Genomic DNA, 22201 nt, shown 5'->3' with positions numbered 1-22201 from the left:
TTTTTATGGATGGAGTGGGAAGAGGTGAATGCATGTCACGGACGGAGGTATAAGTTAGCAGATGACATTGCACTAGTGGAAGATTCAGAAGTCATGTTAATTAATTTAGGTGTGTACTTCAAGATGGTATATGCAGTAAATAAAATCATGGAGCATGCACTAATCTGCTCATTTTCCTGCATTAAACGGGTATGGGAAAGGGAAAAAAATAAAACACCTCTTCCCTCGTTTCACCCACTTCAGTCTAGTTTCAACATAATTATATACCATTGTAAATCTAACCCTACCTTTCTAAAACTATTACAGATTATCTCTTACTCATCAAGGTAATGATACAAATATTAAAGTCTTTTAAAAGCTTTTTCTCTTTTATTCTTAGATTTCCTTTGGAATTCAAAATTTGAAACACAGAACAGAAATTACAAGATACATGTAATTGAATAATGTATTCCTTTTATTAATACCCATCATTTCCAGATACAGGTACTGGTATTTTACATGTTAAATGATTCTAATGTAGAAACTTAAAAAAATTATATAAATATACAAATGTTGACTCATATCTCAAGACTTTTCTTCAAAGCCCTTTCAAACTAAAAACAAAAGGCATCAAGCATACAAATAAAACACAAAACAATGGTTTCACCGTAATGAAACGCATCTACACTTTCAAAATGCACAATTTTTATTACTGTAGCATGCGAATTTGTGGCATTTGTCAGTATTGTATCCTGAAAGCTGTTATTATCTCGGCACTGTAGTGTCAAACACAACGAACACACCTGTTTAATAATTCTTTTCTAATTTAAATACACTGTAGCCAAATTTGAAAGGTTCAAGATAGCTAACTGGTAGCAAGGTTCAAGGTTGTGCTAGCTAGCAAATGCAGACACTAGTGGGATACTCTAAAAGATAAAACCAACAAAATTATCACTTACGAACTTTGGTAAATTTATTCTACCTAAAGAATAGTAAAGGAAAACAATATACAGTCTTCTACCAAAAGAAATGTTAAGGAAAACATCTATCTTAAGTCATGTACTAACACATTAGGCTGGGGTTTCAAAAGAAGACTCTACACCATACAGTCCTAGGATCGCTTCCTTTGCAAGGAAGAACTTCGCCTTCTTCACATTGGGTCCTGGAATAAAAAACAAAAACAATTGTCATTATCACATATTCTTATATGCCAACATCTTACTTTACATCTTATACACCAATGAAAAATATTCAGCAACACCACATAGGAGACCAAGGATGGATTCATGGCCTAAAAGTAGGCTTAATAGAAATTGCTTTTGTAAAAAATATGAGGATTTTATTCAGTGCAATTTTACTACTGGGTTTCAAAATGCAGCACAACCATTACTTACTTTATCACCATCTTTCCAACAATTGTAAATAATTGCTACCATTACTAGATATCTCAAACACCACTAAACTTTCACGAAACATAACTTGTAAGTTAATCAGCAGTTGGCACTAAAAAAAATCTCTCAAAATAACTCGAGTCACAGTACGTATCCTGTAGTTCAGAACACAATATTATTTTACCCATTATGGATTACGAGTGCATGTTAGGTAATATTTTTGTGAGCAGAGGAATAGCAGCATTGTAAGATTGAGGTGAATAATTTCTAAACTATGTGGGTCAGGACCATGTTAACTGTAACTACAATAAGTGAAGATTATTTATGTTGGTACAGTATTTCTCTGATAGCCTGATCAAGTCACTTTATGAATGGTTTCCTTGGGTGTAATTCCACAGAATGGAGTTACTGTATATTAAATGTCACCCTTGACTGTCAGCCATAGGTAACAGGGATTGTCTATAAGCCAACATAACCAGAAATTTAGAAAAGTTGTACATTGACCAACATACAACACAAAACCAACTTGCAAATTACAGTACTAAGCTGTTGGCATTAAAGGAAACAATACCCTAGTAAATATGTAGTACAGTATTGTTTCAAAATAAATCCACAGCAATTTGAAAACTAATAAGCTATTAACCATAATAGACACCCAAAACAGAACTTAATGAATGAAAAAAAAAAAATTATTCAAATTCAGAGCCAAGATTAAAACATACCTTCCCCACTGAACTCCTTTCCATCAATATCAGCAGTCACACTAAAGAAGGGCTTGCTCTCCCGCATCGTCTGGGACACGGTGTACTGTAAGCCAGGCTTCATCTGGTGCAATACCATAACAGGGTGCATGCCGGCAGCATTTTCAGGGACCTGCTTGGCCGGGTTTGGCACTTTCATGGGCTCTGTTGACTGGAAAGACAAATTTGTGTCCTGCTGAAAAAAAGAAGAAAAATGTAGAAATGTAAACAAATCAAATAATGTTCTCCAAACTCGGATGATGATCACCTCATCGCTCCCTAGTAACTGGAGAATTATTAAGCCATTGTCCAGAGAACAATGGTCACTACTACAATCTTGTACAAATTCTATATTAAAGAAAAAGAACATAACTTACTTTAGCATCAGTGGCTGGAGTGTTAGGGGCGCGGCCTCCTAGGTGTGCACAAATTGCTTCGGCAAAAGCTGCTGCCTGAGGCGTTTCTTCCTTAACCGTAGTTGTTCCCACAGTTTGCTGATTTAGGAATGCTTGGTATCCTGCAACATGAGAGGCAACTAGTTCCTACGACAATGGACCAATTGGATACATCGCAATAAGTTTAATTTGTCCTAACAAAAGAGTTAAATCTTTAAAACTCTCCCACTCATTTTCCATCAACAGCAGTTTGTCAATGACATCACACAGTTGTAGGAGGAGCTTCTGGGTGACAACATGGTAGCGGTGAAGGACAAACAAAGTGCTGTTTACCCGTTACCCTCGGGAATAAATAACTGCTACAATTATTATCTCCTCATTAAAAGATGTAGAACAAAACACTAAAATACAACTGCTGTCCGCATATGAACTATATATTTCTATTAAGATGTTTGTCCTCTGCCACCGCACTCTTACCATGTCGTCTTGAATATTTTTAACAACATTGGCAAATGACACAAGCTTGATGCAGTCACTAGTAAGAACCAAGAACAAACTCCCACATTGTCATTCACTCACAAATTCTCTGAAAGAGATGTGTTCTTTACTCCTCTTCTACAAACAAGGTTCCACATATCCATTTGTTGTCCTTCTAACACATCACCCATCAGCAGTATATCTATCCCCTAAAGCCATTCTCAGTCTCCCCAGATGTTCACTCCACCTTAGCAAACCCTGGTCGGCACCCCACGAACCCCTTCACTGCTGGGACGCCACTTTTAATATTTTATTCAGCTCAGAGGGGAACCCATACACAAGGGTTTAAGCACATCATGGAGGTCACTTCCAACCACATCTCCAGTCCATGCTTCACAACAATCCACACATATATTCCTATCTTTGCCTCCTGTAACACAATTCTCACACCATTCACCTGTCAATCATCCCATCTCTTGAAACATTTACTCCCAGACACCTGACATTAATCCCTTCGACATTAAATTTTTCTTTCTATTTTCATCACTCTGCTATGTTGATGTTCACTGAAATTTACTTTCTTTGACTTCCATAATCTTTTCACATTTTAAATGAATTAAACCCTAAAATACTTTCCATTACCCACACACACACCTTTATCTCAAGTTATTAACCAAATTCCTATCCCAAATACATCAGATACAAAACTCTTGTGCCATTAACTCCCAAGACCATAAACATCAAGATTTGGAGTGATGATTGTTTTCCTGGGCTTCTAGTCCAACATGAATAGGACAATTGTTAAAACACTCCCCTTCTTGACATACATTCAGTGTTTATACCCCCCACTCCCACACTGCAAGGAAACAGGCATGTATAAAAAATATAATAAAATAAACATAATAATGTACTCTCAAATTGGGATCTTGGCAGGTTCATCACTTCTATTCTAGACATCTCATTATCATCTGTATGTAAAATTCCTCCTTTAATACTTGCTTCAATGCACATTCTATAACTCCACCCATTCTGTCACCTATTGTATGAACTCTCAGCACCTCCAATGTCTGCACTCTAGTAACAGATTACCTTTGGTCCCTCTTCCCAGTTACCTCTAACATGTGCTCAGATCCTTAAATAACACCCTGGCCTTTACCTTTCAAAATTAAAAATATAACAATAATTCATGAACACTTAACCCATTATTTCAACACTTCCACTTCTGGAAATTTATCAGCAATAATAAGAAAACGAGAAAAGTACAATAATTCTTTACAGAAAACAAAGCAGTAATACTCTAGGTCAGGGGTTCTCAACCAGGGGGGAATTTCCCCCCCTCAGGTTTTCAGGGGGGGGGGCAAAACTGATACTAATATGGAAAAAATAAAGGATTTTCAGTATTATATGCATATTATTTGGAATGCACTTTTTGAGGCAGACAATCTTGGAAAGGAGGGGGGAATGACATTCTGACATATGGTGAAAAGGGTGCATGGGGCAAACAAGGTTGAGAACCACTGCTCTAGGTCCTAAAAATCACTCTAAAACTTTAAAAAAATTTATCCACAACCAGTGTGTGCATGTCATACTTATATAAATATCATTACATTCCCTACAAGTTTTTCCTGATGAATATTACCTCAGGCCTTTATCAAATCAAAATTAAATTAGTTGTATGCCTTATGGTTTAACTCCTTTGGCAATAGCTAACATGGCATCTGTGTTTTTGCGCTTGCCGACAATAACCTCAATATCCCGATTTCAACGTGTGCTAAAGTTTCAAACTTCCCATATTCTAGCAACTCTCAAGGGGTTCCTGAATGAACCAGCGCATTATAGGACCCGTACATCCAGCCACAATATACAGCAGAGGCAAATGAATTGGGCCATTAGACGATCTGGCGCCACTACCATTAGAGCAGTAATGGCTACAACTACTGTACTGTACCCTCCAGCTACCCACACTATGTTTACTGAACTACAAATGGCATACAGCTATTCCCTTATTCAATAAGTACCCCATACAGTACGTGATTCTCATATTAACAAAATTCATCCACCATTTCTGGATACTGTACCGACAAAATGCCTAACATCACAGACTAACGGACCCCCAAAAATGGTTTAGGCGCGATTATTTCTGTCCAGTATCTAGTGAATTTTACCTAACCAGTAAAACCTATAATGCAATGTATATACAGTACCTGTAAGCTGGTTACGAACAAGGTTCTATTCAATTCAAAATCCACCTATGACAGAACACCAGGTGACGACTTGTGTCCTTTACATAAGATTTATTGTGCAATTGCTGGAGTAGGTATTGACCCCCCTCCTCTATCAGTTTATCATTGCACTTATGAGTGTTATATGCAATATGGATATTCTAGGAAAAAATGTTCCATATATAGACAATTTAGGCAAGATATGGAACACTATCACTTAGATATATACAGTATAGCACGCGAACAATTTTAAAAGGCTCACGTTTCTGCTAAGGTGCCATAACAAGAGCCCCTCTGTGCACTAAAGCAGAATCCATTACCATTCCAGATCTAAATCTTGATCTAACAAAATCCTATTTCTAGAAGACCATCCTTCTGCTGTACCAACACTTTTTGCCACACATTGAATATGGTTTTAAGGTAATGACATACATCACTCCTGCAGCAGAGGGAGTACAAGTGATAAAGAAATGTTGAAATGTATTATAGTTAATCATCATAAACGTGAAACACTTACCAGGGGGGACTGCAGTGCCATAAGGCTGAGCAGGTGGGGGGCACATGCCAACTCGACCCTCACGCCAATCATTGAATAATTTATATATAGCAAATGAAGCAAGGGTAGCCCAAGGGGTCTTATCCTCCTCTTGATTTTCAGTATTATTTGTAGTGACTGGAGGCTTTACAAAACTAATAAGTGCTGCTTCAGCTGCAGCCTGCTTCGCCAACTGTTTGGATGATCCAAACCCTCTGTACTTTTGAGAGTCAACCTGCCAAAGAGGATTAAGTAGGTTAAACTTAAATGATGGCACCACAGAGTATTTTAAAAATTTCAAAGGAATATTTGCCATCTTAATTCTCAAATCATATAAAAGAAAAAACTACACTTCAGTTTAATTCAAAACCAAGACAATAACACAAGGGCCCCAAAAATGAGAATGCTTCCGGTAATACAACAATCAAAGTACGTTCACAAAATAAAGGTACTATATGGAACATAAAACTACTTGTTCTATATCATGTTCTCCCCCTAGAGTATACCCATTAGATGTTATATCATCAAGGAATGATAAATAAAGGAAGAACATGCTTTAAACAGCAAAATTAAGTTAGAAAGGTTTAATATAAACAGAACTACTGTAAATTCTTAAAATCGAATTGGTAAAGAAAATAAGAATACAGTGGTCCCTCGGTTAACGAAAGGTTAGATGAACGAATTTTTGGTTTACGAATTAGCTCCCATAAGGATTTTCAGTTCGATTAACGAAAACCTTATGAGATACATGTTTTGGTGTGCGCATCAGTTGATCGGCTAGTCCGCCAATACATTAATCGGTTCTATGTTTACATTCGTTTCCAGTGGAGTAAGAAGGTTGTGTTCTTTAATATTTCTGCTTTTTATTTTAAAATTATTAGTCATTCTTAAATTTTTTTAACATATTGATAATATAGACAGTACAGGGAACAGTTTTTGTGTGCCCATCAGCTGATTGAATCACCCACCAACGCTTCTCAGTTTAACTTTGTTTACAGTGGAGTGAACATCGAGTTTGGGCTCGAATATTTTTGCATTTTTACATTAACATTATTGGTCATTCTGAAATTTAGTTAACATTGATAATATACAGTGCAGAAATTATTATGAAACATGAAGAAGTCATTAGAACCAATGCAATCTGTAAAGAATGTGGCTTGTCATCATCGACTGCCTCTACAATCAGCCGTTTGATATGTAAACAAAGTTGCCGGGAATACAACATACACACCTCAAAGTAAGTTAAAATACAGTATTCTATGTTTTTTATTTATTATTGTACAGTACAGTACTGTATTTAGTTTATATTTAATGTTTTGTTAATTCTATTACCGGTATGTATACTTTTTTTCGGTGAGTTGGAACCAATTACCCAACATCCCATTGAAATAATAGATTCGGTTAACAAAATTTTTGGTTAGCGAACAACTGTGGAACCAATTGTGTTCATTAATCGAGGGACCACTGACGTATGGGGTTTTTACCAAATAAACTACATCTAGTATATAGCCGGAAAGACTCTTGATTGGCCTCACTTAACACTAAATACAAAAGAGAGTGAAATAGCACATCATATCCTCGATATTAGGCCATTATTTGCCATACCCCAGTAGATACCTCTACAGATATGCAAAACGGTTGTCCGACTCCTCCTTCTTGCTCTGTCGTGTATGTCACTCCTGGCCGGAGCTCGTTGAGGCACATTACTGCATTCTTTGGCTGCACGTATCTCCGGATTTTAAGATTCTTGGCTCCTGGGACCTTCTTTCTCTTGATCTTGATGCCTGCCACCACATATTAATTGAAAGGTCGCAACACACTTGCCATTGACATGAAAACCAACCTGCCTTAGCTTGCAAGTAATTACAACAAAACACCAAGTTGAGATCTTTAAGCCAAGTTAATGCCATTGGGCATAAAACATCTCCCCACTGTGTTTAGATTTGCATGCCAGATTGTCACATAATAAATTTAGGTGGAATGACTGGGTAGGATTCAGTACCTGGCGTACTTCCCACCTCAGTCAGACATCCATGACAAGTGTGGGCAACACGCTTCAATTAAAGTCTCTGAAAATGTCTCTACGACTGTTAAGTATGCACCCAGCCTCATGCATGGCAGCCAGCGAGGGATCTCTTGTTAAAACCCTTAAAAGTCTCAATATAAACCAACCTAAATCTGACTTTGTCAAAAAGATGACTACAACAGAATCCCCGGCTGGCTTTCTGGAGTGCTACAATTAACTAGTGTCGTGAGGAGACATAACAGGTCATGGGACCAAAGATGACCTTGCGCGGCCATCAAACTAGCCCGCTGTCAAAACAAAGAAGAGCGCCAATAAATACCATGCCAATGAAAAAAGTTTTGGAAAAATAAAAGTCTAAATAAAAAAATAAAAAACCACCTTGGAAAATAACGCTGTACGAACAATGCTAACCCAGTACACTGATAAGTTTTATATAGCAAAAAACCAAAGTTAATAAGAGTACAGGAATGTTTAGGAACTTTTAAACATCTACAAACTAAAACCAGTTTGACTAAAAGTAAGACATCAATCTTAACCAGAATATCCTGCAGTTAAGTGTAAATGAAGTGAAGCCCTCAGTGCATTACGTCTACCTACAGTTCACTCCAAAGGAAAATTATAGCTGCAAGCCTCACTAATTCAGAAAAAAGAAAAGTAATTAACAGGTAAACAAAGCAAAGCTTCCCTAAAAACTCACTAAGTTAAAATTACCAATGCCTTATGTTTCATGAGTCACATTCTACTGACAACTAACAAATTGTCTTCAGTAGCTTTTGAGGAGTTTTACTAAAATGAAATGGGAACATGATTATAAAACATGATTAATGTATACTGTACATTTTTTCCACAAATAATTTATTCACACAAATTACTTGCAATATTTCAGTTTATCTCACAAGGCATTCTCTTCTAGCAGCACCAAATTTAGTACCTTAGTACCTAAGGCAACATGCCCTCAACCATAGTAAAGCTTCCCTACCTCCTGGCTTTTCCCAAGGTCGCTTCCTTGTTTCTGCCTGCTGTTCTCCCTCCTGCATTGAGGCATCACTATCCGACACTGGCACCTGTAAATTACAGCATTAAATAAGAGAGAAGGGATTCACAGAAAACTTAAGTTTTCTTACAATAAAATAGTCCTAGTACGTAGAAGCAGATCTAGTTCCTTGGGTTATGGAACACTACCCCGAGCTAAACTGAAAAATTTTAAAGTTATTTTTGTAAGAAATGTGACATTGTGGATGCTGAACAGTCTGTCTGGGATTAATTTCTATGGGAACCAAGAGGTTAAAGCAAGTTTTGGGCCATTTGTCTCGCCAAAAAAACAATACAGGGTCTCAGGGTTGTTGTCCCATCAAACGACAAAATCTTGGTCACACAAGGAAAGTACATTTTGGCAACATTATACAGTACAGTATACGGTATATAAAAAAAATAAAAGAAGCAACATTTTTCTCCAGTTTTTAAAAGGTCTTTATGTTGGGAGTCCCTGAGCTGTAGCATCCCTATACGCTCATTCTGTAAGTTGAACCTGCATAAAACACATTTTAAAGTTATGTATTGTACTGTATAATCTACACATGAACATTAATACTGTACTGTAAACTTATCCAATTTGAAAGATATACAAGGCAAAATATTGATAAACCTCTTAAACCAACTTAAGTAAATAATACAAACATTAGATAAATGAAACTCTACAACCTTTTTTTAGCTTTAAACAATCGATAAGGTACCCTGTACTGTATTATGTTAAAGGCTATCTGTCCCATCTGTTATACAATACTGTACTGTAATAATACAAGCAAGTGGTGGATGAAGTATGTGGTCTTTTAAACAGTCTGTTAAATTTCCACACCACCTCGTTACCTACATCCATCTTAACATCTACTGCAGGGGCAGGGAGATTCTGTTGGTAAAAGTCCATTGCTGGGGACTGATCGTTAACTGGTGGAGCAGGAAATGTGTCAACTTCAGGGGGTGATTCTCCTGCTGCAGCAGCTCCTGAGCGCCAGTTGCTACGTCCACGACCTTGTTGAAAAAGCATTTGTCAATACAGGTTTACAAATTTAAAAAATAAAAATAAAAAATTCTTGGAATTAACACTCAGCATTTTAATATGGCAAAATATCAGGATAAAATACAATCAACATTCTTTGTGTAAAGATTAACTGGTAATACTCTGGAAGTGTCCCAGGGTAACAATCAACCAGAGAAAGTTTTCCAATAGAATATAACCTCTAACCTCAAGAACATCACAAACAGGTGGAGTGGTGACAAGTTTAGTAATTTTATTTTTCCTTAGTTCTGATTATAAATATATCCAATCCATCCTCCCAATGATACTGTATGGACTGTTTTAGCGAACATGGAATGTTTCATGTGCAAGAACAGAAATGTTTCCCAGCAATGTGCACTTCCAGCAACAGTTACATTACAGATTCACTGTAGATAAGATTAACCAACCAAACCTTCCTGCCTTACCTACCTTAGAATGGAAGACTGTCAAATATTTTAAGTCGTTAGATATGTCTGATTAGATAAGGTATGGAGAGGTCAGTGGGAGGCGTCACACATGGCTTCGTCAAGTGGACCGATACCATTTGTTAATAACAATAAATCTAGAAAAAGAAAATTTTAAAACTGCAATTCATCACCTGTTCTCAGATATTCTTTTAGCCAAGTAGTTTTCTTCTACAGGAAACTTTCTCTAGATGCTGGTTAACCTGGGACCCTATTCCACAGTATTGCCAGAAAACCCACTGTTAATACTGAACTCGATGATAGCTGTGTATGTTGACCAGCAGCTTGAGGAAATGTTCCCAAAGAAATGCTTTATTTCATAAAATGCCCCAAAAAGGAAAGGAACAACTTTTGTTTAATATTTTTACATTTTTCCCATCCTGAACACTATTCTAACCCTGCACTAGATGCCATATTCATTGATTACACTGAGACAGTTTGTTTCATCCACAGAAATGCTTCCAAAAACTTACTAAAAATACTTCTTTACTGTAATATGATTTCTTGGTTCTAAGATAAACAAACCAGAATCTACTTAACTTCCTAACCTAGGTAAGGTCAGGTCAGGTAAGGTAAGGCAAGGCAAGTTAGGTTTGTTCCTTTTATATTTGATAAATCACATAATGTAGCTGCAGTTGGCATGAAAGTGTTTCTGTAGATGAAACAATGTCCCAGATGTAAACTCTCAAGAGCTGTGTGTGGTAGCAGGCAGCTGTGTATGTTTGAAAAAAAATAAATAAATAAATAAAAATCAAGAAAACAATATACAGTGGGGTATGCTATAACGAATGGATCCTACTACGAATATTCCTATAACGAACGGTTTTTACCTATAAAATTGAGAATGCTATAACGAACGAAACTCCTACAACGAACATAATTTAATTTTTTTTTCTAATTTATTGTTTTATTATTACAAATATTAATGATATTCTTTATTTCAGGGGTTTAGATGCATATTTATGCACTTTTTTACAATTTTATATTATATTTTTCAGTGTTAAGTGGTTGTATTTGGGGGCCTGGAACGGATTAATCCTATAACAAACGAATGCTATAACGAACAAGGTTCTAGAACCAATTAGATTCGTTATAGCATACCCCACTGTAATGAAAACTTATTCCTTCATTAATTTTTTTTTGAAGATGTAATAAAGAATTTATGATCAGCACACAATCATCATCCTAACTTTTATTCTATTAGTCACAAGTATCTAGCTTGTGTAAAACAATAAAATATTTGTACCATAAATAAGAACATAAGAATGGAGGAAACTGCTGCAGGCCTATTGGCCCTACTGGGCAGTCCCATTTACACCCAACCCCTATTGCTCATATATCCATCCAACCTATGTTTGTAGCTATCCAGCGTATTCGAGTTAATGATGATATTTGGTAACTAGTTCCGCTCGTCCACTACTCTTTTTCCAATCCAATGTTTACCTATTTTGCGCCTAAATCTAAATTTGTCTAATTTAAAACCATTGTTACAAGTTTGCTCCTGATTGGATAGTTTGGTATTATTGCGTTTACACACCGTCTCCTTCATAAATCATCACGCGCATGCGTTCCTGTACACGTCACGCGGCCAATCAAAAGCGTTTTTGCTTTTGGAACCAATTAAAATGATTTTGGGTTTAATTCAGAGTATATTTGGCCCAATCAAAATCAGTTTTATTTTGGGTCTCATATTTTGAAATTCAAGTTCAGTTCCGACCATGGAAGTCTGCGATGGATGTCACTTAAAGTATATGGAGCTGATTGCGAGTTTTTTGAAAAAAATAACGTAGAAACTATAGCATTTTTTCGATCGCATGGTGTTCTTCCAACCTCAGTAAAGTGTATTAAGAGCAAGACTGAATGTAAATATCGCAAAGACCAACATATGTGGCGTTGTGTAAGAATCCCAGAATGCAATGACGAACAAGAACCAGGCCAATAAGGTAAGAAATAGGTGATTCCATCATATGGTGAGAGTCAGTTAAGTTAGGTTAGGTTAAGTTAGGTTTTTTTTTTTCTAGTGTTTTTTTGTGTATTTTTTAGTCGCTTAGTCACTTTTTTTTCGGAAAACGTCAAACGAAAAAAAATCGATAAAAAAAACCCGGCTAATTTCCGCCAAAAATGAAGGTCATATTCGGGCTAAACACACAAATATACTAGAAAAATATATTTTTTACGTGCTAAAAGTGAACGGTGTGACAATGCAAATTTACCGATAGTTTGAGTACCTCTGTAATGTCCCCTTTGTTTATCTGACTTCCATTTATACACCTCTATCATTTCGCCCCTCACTCTACGTCTCTCGTGGGAGTGCAAATTAAGATGCTTTAACCTGTCTGTACTCAAGGTTCCTAATGCCCGGGATTAGCCTTATCATTCTCCTCTGGATTCTTTATCCTCCGTGTTGGCTTCTTAGGCGTCTACAGCGCATGTGCTGGGTGGGAGTTTCTTATTGGCTATAGCGATAGGAGACATAATTGGGCAATAGCCAATGAACAATGCGTGGGTGCGTCGGGAGTGGAGATTTTATTTTTCAGTACCAGAATAACCAGATATGGCTGAGCAGGTGGAAAGAGTTGTGCCGACATTGTGATAAGAGATTATTTTACGTCAATTGCAGAGTTTCATCAGAAAAATAGTTAGGTTAGGTTTGGTTTTGTTGGGTTTTATTTGTGATTTACTCGGGAAAAAAAATATTTTTTCGTTAAAATTGATGGGTAGGGTGAGGGAGAGGATGTCAAAAACTATTGATTTCCGGCTGAAATGAATATCAAACTCGTTCGAAACTCATCAAATAATATCGGAAAAACATTTTTAATATCCAAACAAAGACTGTTGCACTAGTGAAAATTTGCCGTTTTTGGTTTTAATTCCTTAAGTTAAATAAAAACGTTGTTGTACCATTTTTAGGTTCATTTAGGCCATGCAGCGAATTTAAAGTTTAGGTTAGGTTAGCTTTAATTTATGTTTTTCCGATGTTTTTTTTATGTATATTTTGAATGATTCTGATCTACACTACTTCCAGATATATGCAAGATCGAACCGATAATTTTACCCATTTTTATTAATCATCCAAATAAAATATGTGAAAAAAATTCACCAAATAGAAATAAATCCTTCTGGTGTCAGCAGCATCTCCTCCACTATTACCCATCTAAATAAAGAAACGGTTACCACCCTATAGGTCACACAAGGTCTGGGGTAGGCGAGGCCAACACCCACCTAACAAGATAATGTTCATATTAGCTCCTTATATCCCACATCCCGTATTATATGATGAAGAACTATCCTGAAAACAAGTCTTGGAAAACATTTAGTAAGGAATTGCGTAATATTTAAGACTTTTTCTAATTACCTGTACTGTATTGAACTGTTCTTCGACCCGCGTGGCTCCGGGCCGGCGAGACTGTCCTAACTATACTCTTAACACTTCAATTAATGCCTAAAACATCTTACCAAATAATAATAATACACCTTGGCACTACACTTCACTTGCGAGAGTCATTATCACTTACCTTTCAATTATAGTTTAAGATAAAAGACAACTTTACTAGCTTCAGCTACAGCAAGCGTGAGGCAAATGGCGGCGTCCCTGCAGACCATTGTGTAACCAGCCTCCTCACACCCTAAGTCATTTAAACCAAATACACTCACAACTGAACACATAAACAACAACTTACCGACAGATACTGCAGCAAGGAATTCGTTTAGTCTGGCTAATTACACTGGAATTTGATATGTTGTCCGGCAAATCGTTGATCACGTACCTCTGCCTCTCATAGCTGTGATGCTCCTTGTGGCCGGGGACCTGCGGGGCGCCAGGCTGACCCTCCTCCTGCTACTCTTCCCTCATTCATTATCACAATCCTCTCATATGTATCTAAGTAATAACAATAACTATTTTTATGTCCATACCTTAGATACGATAATGTTGGAGTGTAGAACCAGTTTGCCAGGGCGTGGTATTGAGAGTTAATTTTGTGGGCGGCTGGTGTGTGTGTTGGCACGCCTGAGGTACAAGAGAACGAGGGCTGTAAAAAAATCGATAACTTTTGGGGTAACTATGGCAAGTGTGGCGATCAATAGGCCAAACTGATAATAACCTGCTGCTCCTTCTGTTATCTACCACGCCTTCTCTCTCAGACGACTATTCAATGAACGATAAACTGTTGCTCCTCGGGGAAATCAAGTAAGAGCAAACCAAAAGTTGAAAACAATACGAGAAAAAAAAAGAATAAACAATATAATTTACATTCGTAAGAAAGGTCAAGTGTCATGAGCACATTTCTCACCATAAAAGTTTTTATTGGAGAATATTAATCCTAATATTGCAGACGAATGGAAATGCAAGTTGAGAGAAGTACAGCTAAATTCCAATAGTGGTACTAAACAATTCAGAAATTAGAATAAACATTACATAGCTGAGGAAGTTACAGCAAGAAAAGTATTTTTTATCACTTACCTATGAATGTTGGTCTCAAATGACCTACGGGCATTGTAGTAACTCATAATTTTTCTTTCGTAAATATGGTATTTGATTAGTCATCCCAATAACTAATTTTTTTCAGTTAATCCATAATATATTTGACATAAAAACATAAGAATGGAGGAAACTGCAGCGGGCCTATTGGCCCATACTGGGCAGTCCCGTTTACACCCATCCCCTATTGCTCATATAAGCATACAACCTTTGTAAAAGGAAATAAGACAGGGTCATGCTGCGCCCTTATTCATGGGTTTCGTCACTAGTAGGTTCAGAGACAATTCTTAATTAATAAACGCTCATTGATAGTTCATACCAAGTCCTACATAAACCTACCTTCCACTAGTCCGTTTGTTTTGCTTTACACTTTCAAGCCGATCAGATGCAAACATTTTCCCTTCATTAATTCTAGCTATATAAAGGCTTCAAATTTGGTTTACAACTTTACTCAAGCCACTGCTCTCCTGTTGTTTATTTCCCAAATTTCTTGTGCATTTTCATTTCTCTTACCATTCTTTCAATTTAGCTGTACAGTATCAAGTGCATACCCAAGATTTGCTGCCTTAACTTTCCCTTTCAATCTCCTTGTTTATTTCTTTTTCCCTACATTTTAGTTTTCTTCGGAATTACTCAAATCAAGCTTTAACTTAGCATTAATGTAAGTGATGGTATAGTCCCTTATATCATGAACATTTGGTTTCGTCTTGTACATTACTCAGCCCTAAAAACCCCTTCTAACCAATATAAGGTTGTGCGGTTATTCTTAACTTTTGTGAGGACTAAACCTTTCTCCAATAAACCTCATACACGACACTCATTTCAAATTCAGTGTCCAGTTAATGAAGGTAATAATGTGTCCACAAACTAGCTTGTACAGTACAAGTCCAAGTGTACAGTATTGGTAAAATTACCATAGATTACAATTACATGGTATTAAACAAATGCCAATGTACGGTACTCGTCTGACAACCCGATTAGACTAACATGTAAATTTTTTCAGTAAACACTCTCGTAGCAACAAACTACAACTTTGCATCATATAGGCAAATTGCACCACTGTATATCAGTTCCTGGTAACTTTCATAACCTTTGTACAATAATGTTCATGAATTGTTTTTAAAGACCCCAGAAATTGTGATTTTTTTAAAGTGTTCATAACGTGTGTTTAACAAATGGTAATACCCCATACAACACCGAGACCCAACCAAAGCCCTCTTGTACTGATGGGGCCAAGTTAAGTTAATACCTCTGTAGTCTCACCAGCTGAAGTAAATAAGGATAGAAACCACTCCCTGTCATGAACTGACACATGGAAACAAGTTAAACAAAATTGAAAAATAATACTGTAATAATAATTATGACATCAATATACAAGTTGGGGCAGAGAAGAGAGACTTCACACCGTAACTTTTTATTTACGGAAGCAGGAGTTTTCTAGTACAGTTTGGTTTCCTGGCGCTGCTCGGAGCTGATCTTGTGATACTTAGCAAGATAGTCAGTAAACTCCTGGTAAGGAGACTTGGTGAACACCGTCTCCTTCCATAGATCTGGGGTGAGGTATGCGTATGTCTTGGCAATAGCAGCGTATGTGGCCTTAGCGAAGTTACCCAGAGTAGCCGTTTGTCCTCGGGCACTGGTGTAGCAATCTTCAATACCAGCCATCTGCAGCAGCTTCTTGGGGACAGAGGCTGCCACAATGCTAGTACCACGTGGTGCAGGAATCAATCTCACCAACACAGAGCCACACTTGCCAGTAACCTAAAAAATTAATAATGTACAGTGAGATAACTACTCTTGATAATCTCTTGAAGGTCTCAAACAGGATTAAGTAAAAATATTGGAACTATAAACTATCAAAGGGCACTAGCCATTCTAGCATCAATATACTGTATTTCATTTAAAAATTACAGGAAAATTTGAGTAAAAATATTGTCTAGCATAAAAACTAAGTGCTATAGCTTACCTGACTGCTACATTCAAAATGCATTACCTTAACTAGAAAATATATATTTTCAACTTCAATACAGTAAAAGGCTGTGCCTACCTTGCATGGTACAGTGTGTGGCTTGCCAATCTTGTTACCCCAGTATCCACGCCTCACAGGGACAATAGACAACTTTGCCAAAATGATGGCACCACGGATAGCAGTGGCCACTTCTTTGCTACACTTCACTCCAAGACCAATGTGTCCATTGAAATCGCCAATGGCAACAAATGCCTGAAAAAGACTTCTGGTTACTCATACTATTAAAAACTGAGCATCTGGGTGACCTAAAGTGGATGTAAGTACGTATTCTCATTTCCATGGGTGCACTATGGGGGTTAATGCACACAAAATACCTAATCCACAACAAAATAATAAGAGGTACAAGTTTGTTTGAGGGTAACGGGGCTGATGCACAAATACAGTACAGCACACCAGCACGAAGCCCACCCTTACTCTTCCTGCTTGCTTCATAGAACTGTCCCACTGATCAAGGACAGTACTCAAGTGTGACAGGTGCCAAGTTGCAATATCAAAACTACATTGTCCCCCACAAACCTCATTTCTTATACTATTGTTCCTTCCTTTATTCAAATATCTATTCTCTTAGCCCTTCCCCTGTTATGAGAACCACACTATAGTTCTGAGAGGGACAGGGTTTCTTAGCCTAGTTCTATGAGGAAGAAGAATAAGAATAAATAAAAAATAAAAAAATCTTGAACGGGCTACACGTCATTTCTTCTAACCAAGATAAATTGGAGACCATGATGATTTACCAGAGTTGGTCACTACTGAAGGAGCAACAGACACACACACCTTGAAGCGAGTACGTTGTCCAGCACGGGTCTGCTTCTGGACAGGCATGATCTTCAGCACTTCATCTTTCAGCTGGGGTGCCAGGAAGAAGTCGATGATTTCAAATTCCTGCCGACAATAATGTACCCATGAGAAATACCCAGTAAAGTCTTTAATTCTCATCTTTCCTTCTCTACCACTCTTGAGGGGTGGATAATTGAGTAATCAATCTTAAACTGGGGTAAAACAATAGTGGAAAAACCATACTAGACAGTGACAGGCAAGGGTGAATACACATAACCTAATTCATATACAGTAATCAATGTTAAGTCACCAGAAATCGATATCATCCACAGTATCTCATGTAATTTATGAGGTAACCACTACCACCAGAAAATGTTTATGGATTTCATTTGTTGTAGGTTTCTTTGGTTGGTTAGGTCAGGTTCTAGTAAAATTTGCCTCTTAAAATACTATAATGATAACATTTCTAGAAAAAATTAACAAAAGCAAACATCTCCTGGTGGTATTGTATTTTCCTACAAGCACTATTAGCTAAAAGTCTGAAACAAAGACAAAACAATAGATGTATAAGTATAGAGGTACAAGTTTGTTTGAGGGTAACGGGGCTGATGCACAAATACAGCACAGCACACCAGCACGAAGCCCACCCTTACTCTTCCTGATTGCTTCATAGAACTGTCCCACTGATCAAGGACAGTACTCAAGTGTGACAGGTGCCAAGTTGCAATATTACAAAATGTACAATTTAATAGGTAATGTTTAACCTGAAAGTTTCAATTCCAATGAACCATTTGAAACATAATGTTCAGGATCCTGACTAAAGTTAAGGGCTATCAATGCAGTCCTTGACAAAAACAATTACAGTACTGTTCACTTCTGACATGTCTTCCTTACCTTAATAGGTAGGGAGAAAAGATAGATTTCCTCCAAACTTCTGATCTTTCCATCCTTTACAAGACGGCCAAGCTTAGTGATGGGTACCCATTCCTTCTCGTTCTCCTTGCCACGACCACGGCCACGTCCGCGTCCACGGCCTCGACCACGTCCTCTCCCACGGGTACCAAAGCCACCTCTAAAGCCTCCACGGCCAGATCCGGAGTCTGCCATTCTGCAAAATAAAAATTTCTTAACTTATATTGTACAGTACATAGGTAAAACTTCCCAAACGGCCAAAAAGGGGAAAGGTGAATTGGCTAAGATTTTTAAGCCTTTCATCAAAAATAATCCATATTATATTATACTATATATGTAATAAATCATGGTAATTTTACATAGCCTAAGAATGCTAATGATTCTACAGCCTTAAGTTGATGGTTAACACCTTCCTTAACACTATATCTCTAGGTACCACAACTTCATGAGACACACCTGGATTGTGTAAGCCTTTTGGGGGATTCTGTATCTCTCCAGCTTCCCTTACAAGACCACCTTTATCTTGGTTGGCATCAGCTTGGCCTCACCACATAGAAGCAACATTATTAAATGGAATGGCAGATTACCTTACTTTGCTCTGTGATTCAGCCTACAACGCCACCCTTCAAAATCACTGTTGGTTCAGATTGGTCGACCAAAGACTCCACCACGAGTAAACAGGCCAAGATGGGTTTGCAATCCAGGTGTCTCGATGTATGGTAAGGCTGTGTAAAATACCATGTGTTATTGCATTGTACTAATAGTAATTAAACTTCAAAATCTTTGGTGGTGGTGTAGTTTCGTTTTGAGCCCGTATCTCTCAGCTAAATGTCTTACAGTTAATGACCAACTGTGCCACCAGCATAAAATTCTGACTTGAGTTTTTGAGATGGGGTTGGAGCCAAACAGCCTTCATCAAAACAAAGTTACCACTGGAGGCACCAGAAGTAATAATTACAATGCAACTTTGTTAACTTTTCTTGTCCAGTATAAGGTAAGACAAATAGACAAAATATGGGAACGAAAATTACACAATTACCAAATCTTGGGACACTTTGCTTTTGGTCACTTTCATCCTTACCCGAGACAGACAGGCAGTATTTTCTTTGATTAGCAGAGTTCAACATACAAGTTGTTAATTTCTACCAATATACTGTATTAAGATTAGTTGTCTTGCCACTAACTCTTGTAATTGTTAAGATCAGTGTCCTGGTGAATTTCTATTAAAAACAGCTACCGTGAGTGAGAATGAGTAAACTTTTGCACTTCTTAGCCTTCCCCACTAACACACCATTGTACACTAGTATGGTCAGGTAGGTATCATGTCTGCTAGCCAACACGACTTAAACACTGAAATTAATCAGTACTGTTCTTTTGGTTGGCCCAACTGCATTCACATTTACTCCATGAAAAAATAACTTGGCCCCTTTCAAAACCAAAGTGTCACTGCACTCAATAAATGATACTAGATTAGTTCAATACATGCAGCTGTATAAAATTGTTAGTCAATGGTTTCATCTTAATTTGGCATCTTATTTAAGTACTGCATGTTGGTTTTGAAAAGAAAGTTTTAGTTCAAAACCACCCAAAAAATCTATAAAATGCAAACACCATTACCACCTGAATCTAAAACCAGTTATTTATGAAAACTGCCTAACTAGCTCAAGGTTGAATTGGTAATACTTGACGAGGTAGGTCCGGCCTTAGCACAAATTGAAGATCTTTTTACCTCACCAGGGGCCCCAGACTCCATACATCAAACAGCCCAATTTATCTCCATTTAAAGACCATTTTAATTGTCATTGTTACAAGATCACAGGTATGTTAGGTTACAGCCCCAGAGCCACCAGTATTGACTCCTGTCTTGTTGGTGAGTAACGGGGTTGATGCACCAGCAGCAGTACACCAACACGAAGCCCACCTCCACTTACTCTCCCTGTGCGCTTCATAGAACTGTCCCACTGATCTAAGACAGCACTCAAGTGTGACAGGGTTTAACATTATTGCACAATAGTTAATGGACTATTAGCTATAATGTCTACTATTTAATCTTAATCACTAGTCAAGCATAAGTCTGCACCGATAATCCATAAACAAAATTAACGTCTAAAACAATAGCATGCGAGAAAAACACATAGAATATATACAAATGTTACGTCTACTTCAAAATGTATCTAGCACTTTATTAAACGTTAAATAGACATAACAACAACAATGGTGTCCGCCGCACAGCTTCACCTAGACCACATGCACAATATTTCTAATTTCATTAATTATCCACCAAATAAAAGCAATATTAATGTTCTTAACCAATAGGACATACACTGTGCATACCTGGCCAAATAATATCAATGTAAGAGTGAGCCTACACTACAGATGACGCTAGATATTTCAGGATAAACTCGGACATTACTTACGTAGAGGACTTATCACGAATGAGAGAGTAAGGGAAGGGAACACAGCGGCGTACACTAAAATCTTCCCGGAGAGTCTTTTAAAAATAATTATAAAACTCAATGAATTACAAATATCACGCGGTTAACATAAATATATTTCACCGCTATAATATATATAATGACTACATGCTTATATGTTATAGTTATAATCTTGTTTACGTTTAATTTAAGTTTACAAACATCCTTGGAACATGCGGAATATCTGGATGATTCAGAGAAAACGAGATTGTTTAAGGGTAAACCAATCTATGTACTATTGTTAAATGTAACGAGACTTTTTGATGTAGACCACAAAGGGGAGGGGCAAGCGCAGCGATCATGTTACGAGGACATGCTTAGACATACATAAGCTACATCTTCATCTGTTAGTTTACTCAGTTTATTCGATAAGCTCGAGGAAATGTTGCATTAACGATGAGCGTTCCGCTTGAATTTTGTACTTTGGAAGAACAACGATGTTATTTATTGTTTTTATCACAGAATTTCACTTCAATGCGGAATCAACTGCAACAGTCGAGCGCGAATTTACAAGTGGGTTGAACAACTGAATTAAAGAATGGTCGAGCAAGTATTGTGGAAGAAGACCGTGCCGGACGACCTGTCGAAGTTTCAATACCCACATTCCAACAGAACATTGATCGGAAAATTTGAGGGAAACCGACGCATTACAGTTGAACAAATTGGGACAGATTTGAATGCCAGTGTTGGTACTGTACAGAACACAACCTGGAAAGCATTTTTAGAATAAAGAAGAGGTGAAGAAAAAAATCCGAAATTGGTTAGTGTCAGACGAAAGAGTCTTTCGCCACAGGAATAAGAAAACTCGTAAAAAGATGTGACAAGTGCATAGCTGTAGAGGGAGATTATGTGGAACAATAGGCATGTGATCATTAATAATAAATCATTACTTCTGCAGTTATATTCCTTTGTCTCGTTACTTCGTCGCTTATTGAATGACCCTCGTATGTTTATTCCCAATGAAGCCAGGCTTGAATAGCCAGAGTTTCCTCCCAATATATGATGCTCTCTTAGAAATAAAGAGTGTGTTATTCATTAAATATACAGATACATCTCTCTGTAAGCGTACTCTACAACTATAAGTGAAAATGAACCTTCACTGGCTTTCTTTGACTGCCGCTTTGTTTATTTCAACGCTTGATATTGTTAGTATGTATATTCTAATTATATGAAAACTGACCAATTTGATTTTAAGTGACGATTTTCGAATGAAGAACTAAAAAAAGGATATTATCTGCTGAATG

At 37.2% G+C, this 22201-nt stretch overlaps 2 protein-coding genes across 10 annotated transcripts; both read right to left on the bottom strand.

Annotated features, from left to right (window-relative positions):
* Nucleotides 1–341: 341 nt before the first annotated feature.
* LOC121860557 (double-stranded RNA-specific editase 1-like) lies at nucleotides 342–14303 on the bottom strand. 8 transcript variants are annotated; one of them, XM_042357722.1, is made up of 8 exons: nucleotides 14201–14303; nucleotides 9636–9793; nucleotides 8745–8829; nucleotides 7345–7523; nucleotides 5722–5974; nucleotides 2488–2627; nucleotides 2093–2306; nucleotides 342–1141 (listed from the first exon to the last, which is right to left on the bottom strand). In XM_042357722.1, the coding sequence occupies exons 2-8, from the start codon at nucleotides 9687–9689 to the stop codon at nucleotides 1050–1052; spliced, it is 1017 nt and encodes a 338-aa protein (XP_042213656.1). In that variant the 5' UTR covers nucleotides 9690–9793; nucleotides 14201–14303; the 3' UTR covers nucleotides 342–1049. The 8 variants fall into 8 exon arrangements, with proteins under 8 accessions (XP_042213656.1, XP_042213650.1, XP_042213651.1 ...); XM_042357716.1 differs by lacking the exon at nucleotides 14201–14303 and adding an exon at nucleotides 14053–14163; XM_042357717.1 differs by lacking the exon at nucleotides 14201–14303 and adding an exon at nucleotides 14053–14163 and having other exon boundaries at nucleotides 2093–2303.
* A 1860-nt stretch (nucleotides 14304–16163) lies between these two features.
* LOC121860556 (40S ribosomal protein S2) lies at nucleotides 16164–21046 on the bottom strand. 2 transcript variants are annotated; one of them, XM_042357715.1, is made up of 6 exons: nucleotides 20901–20940; nucleotides 19071–19208; nucleotides 18466–18679; nucleotides 17569–17676; nucleotides 16813–16986; nucleotides 16164–16526 (listed from the first exon to the last, which is right to left on the bottom strand). In XM_042357715.1, exons 3-6 carry the CDS (start codon nucleotides 18676–18678, stop codon nucleotides 16203–16205), a joined length of 819 nt encoding a protein of 272 aa, XP_042213649.1. In that variant the 5' UTR covers nucleotide 18679; nucleotides 19071–19208; nucleotides 20901–20940; the 3' UTR covers nucleotides 16164–16202. The 2 variants fall into 2 exon arrangements, with proteins under 2 accessions (XP_042213649.1, XP_042213648.1); XM_042357714.1 differs by lacking the exon at nucleotides 19071–19208 and having other exon boundaries at nucleotides 20901–21046.
* Between the last annotated feature and the right edge of the window lie 1155 nt (nucleotides 21047–22201).

The sequence above is a fragment of the Homarus americanus genome, unplaced genomic scaffold (assembly GCF_018991925.1).
Source record: "Homarus americanus isolate GMGI-L3 unplaced genomic scaffold, GMGI_Hamer_2.0 scaffold16836, whole genome shotgun sequence".
NCBI lineage: Eukaryota > Metazoa > Arthropoda > Malacostraca > Decapoda > Nephropidae > Homarus > Homarus americanus.
This window is presented reverse-complemented; position numbering and strand designations above follow the sequence as displayed.

Excerpts from the sequence above, each read along its gene's own strand:
- LOC121860557 (XM_042357716.1), bottom strand. Across the intron at positions 5,975-7,344 it reads CTGTAGAGGTATCTACTGGG|GTTGACTCTCAAAAGTACAG; the intron begins GTATGGCAAATA and ends CCTCTTTGGCAG. Across the intron at positions 2,307-2,487 it reads CTCCAGCCACTGATGCTAAA|CAGGACACAAATTTGTCTTT; the intron begins GTAAGTTATGTT and ends TCTTTTTTTCAG.
- LOC121860556 (XM_042357714.1), bottom strand. The coding sequence starts at position 18,678 with ATGGCAGACTCCGGATCTGGCCGTGGAGGCTTTAGAGGTGGCTTTGGT. Across the intron at positions 17,677-18,465 it reads TTTTCTCCCTACCTATTAAG|GAATTTGAAATCATCGACTT; the intron begins GTAAGGAAGACA and ends TATTGTCGGCAG. Across the intron at positions 16,527-16,812 it reads CACACACTGTACCATGCAAG|GTTACTGGCAAGTGTGGCTC; the intron begins GTAGGCACAGCC and ends TTAATTTTTTAG.